Genomic DNA, 11213 nt, shown 5'->3' on the forward strand with positions numbered 1-11213 from the left:
AACAGAGTTGGGTAAGTTAACTCCAAAAAAATTAATTAATTACTACTACTAATTACATCTTCAACAGTATAGTTAATTACTGTACTAATTACTTTCTCTAAAAAAGCATTGCATTACTTATTACTACTTACTTTTTAAATCCCATATCAACCTCGACCAGATGAACAATACAAGACATGTAACTGCACTTTTAATTCTTTCAAATAAACAATAAAAAAAATTGCATAAATTATTCTTGAACTGATCAAAGTATTTAAAGGGGGAAGGTTACATTAAAAACATGCATTCTAACATTAGATGTTAAATTTTGATGTTAAATCCTCTATTGTTTTATATAGTATTTAATGCAGTTACATCAGAAGTCACAGTTACAGAAAAATTAAGAGAAATTCCTTATTTTACTTTTTCAAGGGAAAAGTGATTGTTAAAAAACAAAACAACAAAATCACTTAAAACACATAACATTGCTATTCCTGAATATTTTTAAATAAATAAATAAATAAATGAAAAAATATATATAGTGCATCCTGGTGCCATGTGTTCCCCAGGTAAGCGACGCACACGCACCCGGCCATCCACGTAATGTAAAAGAAAACGTGATTCATCAGACCAGGCCACCTTCTTCCATTGCTCCGTGGTCCAGTTCTGATGCTCACATGTCCACTGTTGGCTCTTTCGGCGGTGGACAGGGGTCAGCATGGTCACCCTGACTGGTCTGCAGCTATGCAGCTCCATACGCAACAAACTGATGCACTGTGTATTCTGACACCTTTCTATCAGAACCAGCATTAACTTCTTGAGCAATTTGAGCTACAGTAGCTCGTCTGTTGGATCGGACCACACGGGCCAGCCTTCGCTCCCCATGTGCATCAATTATTCCATGACCCGGTTCACCACTGTTCCTTCCTTGGACCACTTTTAGTAGATACTGACCACTGCAGACCGGGAACACCCTACAAGAGCTGCAGTTTTGGAGATGCTCTGACCAGGTCGTCTAGCCATCACAAATTGGCCCTCGTCAAACTCGCTCAAATCCTTACGCTTGCCCATTTTTCCTCCTTCTAACACATCAACTTTGAGGACAAAATGTTCACTTGCTGCCTAATATGTCGCACCCACTAACAGGTGCCGTGATGAAGAGATCATCAGTGTTATTCACTTCACCTGTCGGTGGTCATAATGTTATGCCTGATCGCTGTATATATTATATAATATAAATTAAATTATTTTAAAATAAACAACAAATATATTTATAAATATAAAATAATAGATATTTGTATAGATACAGAAAATGAATAAATACATACATTCCATACATACAGTCAAACCAAATATTATTCAGACATTTTTGATATTTTTTTTACTAGTGGGTTCAGGACACTATAGCTCATTTATGTAAGTGAGGACAGCAAAATAAAGTAAACTGTGACATATTATACACAAACATTCTTCATACAGTAGACTACCAGTAAAATTGATATAAATTTGGAACCAAAAATTATTCATATAATTGTTTTGCTTAAGTGTTATCTGACATAATTTTTTCTGACACAGTTTAACTCTGAGATCTTTTCATATTTTATTACCGTGTTTTTAAACTATAGTGAATAAACTGTAATAATGAATGAAATGTTCAAGGTGTCTGAAAACATTTTGGTTTGACTGTATGATTTCTAAACTCTTAAGTAAAAAAAAAAAAAAAAAAAAAATCTCATGAGGAATTTAAGGCAGCATAAAGACATAGTCATTTAGCTGATGCGTTTCAAAGCAAAAACCCACTATGACACCACCCACAGAAATAGTCAACAGTAAACAAAAGAGAAGAACGCACAGAAAGACAGAGAGTTGTCATCTTTGTTGTTTGTCTATTATGGCAGTGCTGATTTTGCTGTCTTTATCACGTGCTAATTTAATGCATTATGGTGTCATTATCTTTCAGAAGAATGCTCCTCATGATGATAAGGCCTTCAAATCCTTTCTGAAGACATGTGCTTATAATCTATAACGAATAGTCATCTGAGGGAAATCGCCTGCTGAAAACACATTGCCAGAATGTGAAACTCTAAGATACACTTTGTATCTTACGATACTGAGATAAATCATCTTGTAACGTTCTCAAAAAGCCCTTTGGAATCGCAATCGAGGGCATGTTTTATGTCCGCAGCTTGTTAAGCACATGGGTGTTTTACTGAAGCATCTGGATCCCGTAGGAAAGCATATGCAAACACATCTGGCCTGGCACAAATTGAAGTGAAAATATGAATCTCTCACCCTTCTGAAGTTTGCTAGAATTGCAGACTCACCACTACTCTCGCATCCCCCACCCTCGACCTCCTTCCGTCGCTCTCTTGAAGTTCACCATCGGTAAACTGACTTGTCCCCAGAAAATCATCTATGGTTTACCTCAGCTTTTAAAGAGATTCGCTTCTGCTAGTTTCAGAAAAAATGCAACAACATTGATCTATTGTTCAACAATAACCCACTTTCAGTCATCATCCGCAACAGCTGTTGTAAGTCAAGTAGAAATGGCTGAAATTCTCTGTAAAATTCCAGATTGGATTAAAAAGCTTCATTTGTCATGAGTGCCTTTCTGGAAAGCAGCAGTGTGTGTATAAAGTATACTTCACATCAAAACGGCCTTTAAACAAATCATAAAGTCTACTTCATGCTGATCTTAAATCTTGTTTTGAGAGATGCGGGGCCCTGTTGTCTAAAGCCATATGGGAAATTCGGGAAATAATTTTCAGGTCCGGCGCATGAAATTAAGGACACGTGTTAAGCCTTTTGGCTGCGTATCGTTTTCAGTGTGTGGTTTTCTGAGTCGCCTTTTCGGGGTTCTTCACTTTGTGCAGAATGCGCCAAGCTTGGCAATTAAACTCTTTAATGCGGAAATGTGTATTTAACCCGAAACACATGGTGACTCCTGTTTCCTCAGATGCTAAGTAAACATTTTTTTTAAAAAATATTTTTAAAACCACACTAATAAAGTGTGTTCTGTGTTGTGAGCACAGTGGGCCTTTTTCTCTGTAGCAGTCGCTCAAACTCAAAGATGTGTTTATGAGTTTCTACTCATGTTTATGCTCAATTTCTTTTTCATCTGAGTAGATTAGCTACATACTTTGTTTAAATTTCATCATGCACACCTGAAACTGTTATTCAAATTCTGATTGATAGTCTTTGTTAACTGATAAAGGAAGTCAGTTGGAGCTTCTAAAGAAGTGTAGTTTTATTGCGTGGTCTTTGTACTGCTCAAAATACTCCATCAGGTGCTAGAAATGACTTTACTTTTTTCAATAGTGGTATATTGTTTTGTTTTGGGTTTTTTTTTATTGCATAATTTTATAGGACTAATTCAATCCAAATTGAAATTGCCGTTTACACACCTTTATATTATTCCAAACCATTATTGACCGACTTTCTTCTGCAGAACACAGTGACTTAATGGCATTTTCTGAGCTAATTTTCTGAGCCAAATATGGTAAAATGTTTTAAACAGCGCTTTAGAGTAGAAGTAGACTGATATATCAGCTAATATTGTCTATTTCGATATCTGCATCCACCATGTGTTTATTTCCCTGTTTTGTCAGTTCCAAAATCTACCCACAGCTTCATCATACTATTTCTGTTTTAAAATGATTTTAGTGACTTTTGAGTAAATGTTATGTATTTTTTTTATTTTCAGCAAGTTTTTGTAAAACTCATTTGATATCATTGAATTATTGAACTATATTATAGAGTAGAATGTGTGTCTGTGGAGTTCTTATTTTTCACCTTGTTCTCCTTTGATAATATTTAATATTGAATAACAGGCAGAATGTTGTATCTCATTCTCCACATATAAGTATAAACCATTAACATCACAACTAGTTAAGTTTAAATGCAGTGCCGTTTGAATCCTACGATAGCTGTCTTTATTAGTGGCTGCTCGTGGAAGATTAGGAGCGCTCATTTTTTTTTTTCCACTGCCACTGGGAAAGTGAATAAACAGGCTCAAATAAATTGTACCAGTGTTTTCACCAGAAAACACTCCCTTGGGATTTATTTTCGAGCTGATTCCACCATAAATATACATGCATTGCGTTGTGGAAATAGCATCAGAGAGGGAAGCAGTGAATTAATTTGCATTCAGACATTCTTAACTCGCCTTGTTAAGATATTATCCGTTGTTAATGTTCTGCAGACATTTGCTTTAATGTATTCCTTGTCTGGCTGTTGCTGTGGTGTAAGTACGTGCATATACCTCTCTTGTACGGTACGCTCCACCTCCTTAAATAATTACCCAGACTGTAGCGAAGCTTTGTTCACACTTAAGAGGGTGACGGACCCCGATCACACTGCACTGACCCCTCTGACTGGATGGCTGCTCACACAGTCAAAGACATGCAGAGAAAGGCCTTTAGCAGCAATTAAACGGTCATCACTAAATGCGTGTGTGTGTGTGCGTTCGGCTCTCGAAATGAAGAATTGCAACCGCGGAAGTTTAAACACCGCCGGCTGAGAGGTGCTTTGTAGCCTCTGTTAAAATATTATTTAGATTTTATGTCCGAGAAGTGTAAGCTAAGCCTCCGAAGCAATTAATTTTTTTTTCCCCGTTACAAAGGTAAAATGAGCAAGAGGTACATTCCAGCCTTATTATACCGGGTGCCGTGGGGAGTGTGGGATTAAGATGGCCATAATGAGGTGAGGCCTGTAATAAGAGTGTCTTCACCAGGCCTAATGCGCTCGGCTCGGATCAGATGTGGCCTCTTCGAAAATGCCACACTTATCTGAGGGCTTTAGGAGCAGAAAGGAGACAAAACCGCCGTCCCTCCCCAGCCCTCGCTGTAAATGAGTCTGATCCTTTTCAGATGTGATTCAATTAATTTACTTTAGATTTAATTACATGTGGAAGAGTCCGAGTTATCCCTCTCCTCTCGATAGGGGGTCTCTGCTTTCTAACTAGCCGCCCCCGGTGACTCTGACGTTCTTAATTACACTTTTATTTTCCTTTTCCCCCCAGTCCTTTATTCCACTTCCTCTTCCTGCTTTCCTTTCCCCCTCCCTCGACGGGCTGGAATGGGATTGTGGGGTAAAAGAGGGCTGTTTGTTTGTGGACGGTTCAAAGAGTCAGTTGCTCCATGTAGCCGTACAGGGCTTGAGAGTCCTGGAGAATTGAAATAGAAAGGTACTACAAATCTCTTTTTAAAAGAGGATTTCCTTTCATAAATAGACAGTACCAACCTACTATCTATTTGGAGAAAAAAAAAATGATGGATGGATTTTTTTGGGGCTTTTTTTCCCTTGAATTCATTTGCTATTCAAATGTTTGCTGGCCACTTCAATTGGCCATCACTCCCTTCAGCAATTCATCCCGTGGCAAGCAGTTAGTGATAAGGCTTCTTTTAATAAAAACCTCTCTGACTTGATGAATACTTCCATTGTTGTGCCAGAGACCTCTTATCAAACACCTCTGTCCTGCTCAAATCAGCAGTCTGCAATATGGAAAAATATGTAAAAACGGCATGATTAATTCCCTTAGCCTTTTTCTGAAAGATCCTGACCTTATGGGTGGAGATGATACAGTAGTTGGGATTTGTCAGTTTAGTTGTGGTTTGATATCATGACTTTGAGGACTTTAATTGTCTCATATTGACAGTTTGAATGCATCAGATTATTCTGTTCACTGAGTGACTCTGACAAATCAAATTAGAAAAAGTCACACTTCAACAGATCGCTGACATTTTTGCACATGCTGCATAATAATATAACTACAATAAGTACAGATATGACAGAATTTTCATATTCTAGGGAATATCTTCACCTTTAAAGACAGTAGAGGTTTAACATCTTTTTAAACCATGTGTAAAGGTCAGTTTTTTAACCCTGGGTTAGGTAGCATTGTGTGTAAGTGGGTTAAAGGAACACTCCCCTTTTTTTGAAAATAGGCTTATTTTTCAACTCCACTAGAGTTAAACAGTTGAGTTTTACCGTTTTTGAATCCATTCAGCCGATCTCCGGGTCTGGCGGAACCACTTTTAGCATAGCTTAGCATAGTTCATTGAATCTGATTAGACCGTTAGCATCTCGCTCAAAAATGACCAAAGAGTTTCAATATTTTTCCTATTTAAAACTGGACTCTTCTGTAGTTACATCGTGTACCAAGACCGACGGAAAATGAAAAGTTGCGATTTTCTAGGCCGATATGGCTAGGAACTATACTCTCATTCCGGCGTAATAATCAAGGAACTTTGCTGCTGTACCATGGCTGTAGCCGGCGCAATGATATTACGCAGCGCCTGTGACCCCCTGCTTGCACAGGGAGCGTGCCTTGCAACCATGGAGACATTTGTGAGAGATGCAAGCAAAGTTCCTTGATTATTACGCCGGAATGAGAGTATAGTTCCTAGCCATATCGGCCTAGAAAATCGCAACTTTTCATTTTCCGACGGTCTTGGTACACGATGTAACTACAGAAGAGTCAAGTTTTAACTAGGAAAAATATCGAAACTCTTTGGTCATCTTTGAGCGAGATGCTAACGGTCTAATCAGATTCAATGAACTATGCTAAGCTATGCTAAAAGTGGTACCGCCAGACCCGGAGATCGGCTGAATGGATTCGAAAACGGTAAAACTCAACTGTTTCAACTCTAGTGGAGTTGAAAAAATGAGCCTATTTTCAAAAAAAAGTGGAGTGTTCCTTTAAGAATAATCCTTGGTTTCAAGCGTAGAAAGCCCATAGTAGTAAATAATAAGTGTTTTTAAATTTGTTTTGATGATCATCATTTATTTGTAATTTTCTCTCTTCAGGCCTCATCTGCCACCAACCGCATGCTGGAGTCTCAGAGCATCAGTGAACTCAAGGCTGAGATTGTCTCTCTTAAGGGGCTTCTTCTCAGCAGGTAACTGTTTTCCATGATTAATCAGCAATAACAATAGACCTTAGTCATAATAGATGCTATATTTGATTTGACAGGGGCGATAATGAGACTGTAAGGGACAATAATTCAAAATGTTGTATATGTGGGTGTCAATCTTAAAGCTGATGTAGCATTAAAATTCCACACAAAAACTGAAAATTAGATGGCTATTTTCAAGTCAATTAAATGTGGCATCTACACTATTGTCTGCCATCCAAAAGCCATTCATCTGCCGTATATCTTTATTTTACAGAGTGCTCAAAACAGCCTGAAACAGGCCTCTAGTAGATCTTCAAACATGCAAGTTTTGTATTATCACTATGTAAATAAGTGGAGAGCGTTGTTACTCACTCAGGGCAGCTGATATTTGTATTCCTTAGGATGGTTCGGCAGATAAATGTGTCTGAAGTGGTTTGATCTGTATGTGTCATATCGTTCTCTTCACCGGGGCATGTAGCTGGAACCGGCTCATTACTGGTTAATGAGGCCTGATGCATCCAACAGGTTCCCTCAGTGCCCTAAGATGGATCTTCCTTCACTTTCATTAATGTTTACTTGATTATGTATGTATCATGCAAATTAAGATCCAAGTAATCTCATACATCTGAAATTCACACAGATAAAAGCTTTCATTTGTCTGTTGTTTCACTCTCATTAAACATTTTAAGCTATAATTACCTTTTTCTTCCAGTGTCTGAATGTTTCATCTGGCTGTCCTTCTCAAGATGTGAGATGCTTGCTGTAAATACAAACCAAGCTCACCATCTGCTCAACTTGTTGCCTCATATTCAAACAAAACCACCCTGATAGTACATATCTGAAGTCGCTTTTGAATTTATTTTACTTTTGTTGTGAAGACATGCTTTGTTTTGAATCACATGCCAGGTGTGGCGTACATATGGACATAATCTCTCATGTACTTCCATACTGACAAATCTGCTTGTGTTTCCAAAGCACAATAGCTGGACTCGCTTGTGCATATTTTAGTCAGAATCAAGCCTGAGGCACAATGTGCACTCTTGTTGTGAGAGATTTCAGCAAACAGTTCGAAGAAAACTCTTGTAATTTTCTATTCACGTCCTCTTTCTTCTCAGGAGACAGTTCCCTGCTTCACCTTCCGTTCCCAAAATCCCTTCCTGGCAAATTCCTCTCAAACCTGGGTCACTGTCCAACCCGTCCTCGGTCAACCACACCAACAGCAGCAGCGATATCTCGCCTGTTAGCAACGAATCGGCCAACTCCTCCCCCATCAAAGAGGGCAACAGCTCCCAGGCCACTCCGCCCGGTTCACACTGCCTGAACGGAGATGTCGGCCTGGGCACGATTCTCCCTCTGGACCTGAAAGACCAGGTCCGTATGGAAGTTCAGGGGGAGGAGGAAAAGAAAGAGGACGACGAGGAAGAAGACGAGGATGATGACGTGACCCATGCGGATGAGGAAGACCACTTGAGCGTTCAGACAGAGGACCGGAGAGGAGGTGACGGACAGATAAACGAGCAGGTGGAGAAACTGCGGCGTCCAGAGGGGGCGAGTAACGAGAGCGAGGTTGATTAGAGAGTAACCCCCAACCAGACTTCATCCGTCCAATCGCCTTTTCCCAGGTTTCCTGAGAGTTAATTTAAGTTCTGATATCACACCCTGGTTGCAGTAAAATGGCTACCGTGAGCATCATTTAACACTGTATGAGAGCGGCAGCTGAGGTGGATTATGCTCCTTTCACTGCAGCTCTTTTACCCCTTTTGACTTTTCAACATGCAAACTTTCAACGTGCAAACCAGACTGTCGGCACAAACCTTCTGCATGCCTGAACAAGCACAGCAACAGACCGAGAGAATTATGACTTTTCTTTTGCAATCAGTCAGTTCATACATTTCCCCTAAATGCTAGCTAGCTTTTTTTTAATAGAGGCAGTCGTGCTCCAAAAAAAACCCATTTAAGTGTACCATAGCACTTCAAGTCAATACAAACGTGAGCAATTGCACTGTAGGGACTATAGCAACAAATTAGAGGCACCAAAGAATCAGTAAGTTTTGATCTGATGCCGTTGGATTTGTTTCTGTCGTTGCTTTGTGTTCAGTTCAGCAGTAAAGACTAGTTCACACAGTCCCAACACTGTCGGATCAGCTTATTCTTCGTGGACATTGCTATAGACCTCGTAGTGAAGAAACTCTCCTTCAAACGTTTGAGATTGTGTAGTACACCGTGTTACAGCAGTCTGTGTAACAAAGCAGCCTTGTATTTTGTGATCAGAGGATTTGAGACTTGTGTGGAAGAAAGAAAGAGAGGGAGGGAAACATGTATGAGAACATAGACAATGAGGCGAAAGAGAAATGTGTTTGTCTCGGTCGTATCTCTCCAGTCTCCAGCAGGGTAGCTGATTTGGTTTATGAAGTATGTTAATAATCAAATGATCGACAAATAACAGATGTATTAGTTCATGCGGCTTGAAATGTCAAGGAGGCTAAAATCGGAAATCTAATACTGAAAGCCTGTTATATTGTATTATATTACATGACAAACCCTCCAGTCCAAATTATATAGGCCTCCTGCAGTGAATAATCTTAACATGAAACGGTGCTGGGGTTTTGTAATTAAACTGTGTAAAACAATGGATGCTTCAGCGGAGGTGCTGACAGTTGTGCTTTTCTCTTTGGGGGCTTTTCTCTCAGAAAGTCCTGAGAGGATTAAAAAAGAAGACGAAAAAAAAAAATTCCCCTGTGATGCAAATGGAGAGTAACGTATGAATATTTAACTAATGAAATTACTCACTCACCAGCTGATGAGAAACAAAGCCAGAGAGATCCTGGAGTGAGAACTAGAGCCTCAGATCCATCGTGACATTTTCACTTTTAACAAATGACCTTCAGAGTAACCGGATTACAGCGCAGCCAGGTGAATTGTGGGTCTGTGGCGGCACAATGCGAAGGCACAATGAAAGAGCTCAACCTGTCTGGCCATGTGCGTATGTTTTCTTACTTCCTAGATTAGGTCTGACTTAACACTAACCCACACAAGAATAGTATATATTCATATGATACAGTGGCAAGGGAAACCCACGTGTGTTCATTTGATCTGCAGTGACTTTTTTTCCTGAAATTTGGGTGTTGCTAAAAATCCAAACGTGAAGTAAATGTTAGAGGAATTGTTCAGCCAAAAAATAAAAATACAAAAATCTGTCATTTACTCACTCTCACGTCATTTCAAACCTTTGCTGCTGTTGTCTGGAGTTAACAGCTCAAGAAGTGTATCAGTCAGAATCGTGAATGAATCATTCAGATCTGCGTCTTATATTGGAGCTTAACAGCTGTGGTGACTGAACACTGGAAAAACTCACATGAAGTCTCTACCAGATATAACATTTTCATTCCTCAGAAGAAAGGCTGTTTGGAATGACATGAGAGTGATAAAAATAAATGTTATTTTTTGGCAATCAGTGAAGTCCATTTGATCTTGAAGGTAAATTGCATTGTGTTGGTGTCAGAAGTGGCATTGCAGAATTCCAGATAGTTAGCTGTTTAAGTGAAAGGAAGGAAGACCGTCGGCTTCAGAATGAGACAGAGCTTTAGTGTGAGTGTGTGTGCATGTACCAATTCTGCTTAAAACCACATTCAGGAGTTCCTGCTACTGGCAGGTTGTTTCTGGTAGCGTGGCGGCAGAGGCCTTCAAACAACATAGTTTGCTCATTTTAGCTAATCATTGTAAAGCCGCTGTGAGTGCTACTGAATTAATCATCATATAAGCCACAGATTCAGTGCCTATTTTAAGATGACGTTCTCATCTCCAACTGTTTTTACGACCGTTTTGTTAGGAATCTACATCCTGCTGCTCAGTTTCAGCAATTCAGATTAGGGATTTAAGCATTTGTGTGTGTGTGTGTGTGTGTGTGTGTGTGATGGATCGGTTTTATAAGTAAGCTTAAGTCAAAGGTCTGTAACGGTTTGTCTGAACTGCACAGTGTTGCTGTATGTTGATGTTGTTGACACCCTGCTGGTATTTGTCACAGAGAAATTATTCTGGTATGAAAAGATGAATGTACATAATTGTAATAAATTTGATTTAACACAAATATCCTTGTTTCTACTATTGATTGTTCATTTGATCAGGAATAAATGTAACAATGTAACTTTGCTATCATGGTTTCATTGTGACAAAAAAAAAAAAAAAGAGACAACATAAAATGTTTACTGTAAAAAATAAGAAAGTATTAAATATCCATTAATGAAATTTCTTTAAAGGATTAGTTCACTTTAAAATGAAAATTACCCCATGATTTACTCACCTTCAAGCCATCCTAGGTGTATTTGACTTTCTTCTTTC

General features: G+C 39.0%; 1 protein-coding gene across 1 annotated transcript in view; it reads left to right on the forward strand.

Moving 5' to 3' along the window:
* pex14 (peroxisomal biogenesis factor 14) overlaps window positions 1-10962 on the forward strand; it is an 82082-nt gene extending 71120 nt beyond the window's left edge. The window contains exons 8-9 of the mRNA XM_051879880.1: window positions 6787-6878; window positions 7991-10962. Coding sequence (XP_051735840.1) covers window positions 6787-6878; window positions 7991-8450 — 552 coding nt within the window. The 3' untranslated portion in view covers window positions 8451-10962. The remainder of the gene's footprint in view (window positions 1-6786; window positions 6879-7990) is intronic.
* Window positions 10963-11213: the final 251 nt, after the last annotated feature.

Source organism: Ctenopharyngodon idella, chromosome 22 (assembly GCF_019924925.1).
Source record: "Ctenopharyngodon idella isolate HZGC_01 chromosome 22, HZGC01, whole genome shotgun sequence".
Taxonomy (NCBI): Eukaryota; Metazoa; Chordata; class Actinopteri; order Cypriniformes; family Xenocyprididae; genus Ctenopharyngodon; species Ctenopharyngodon idella.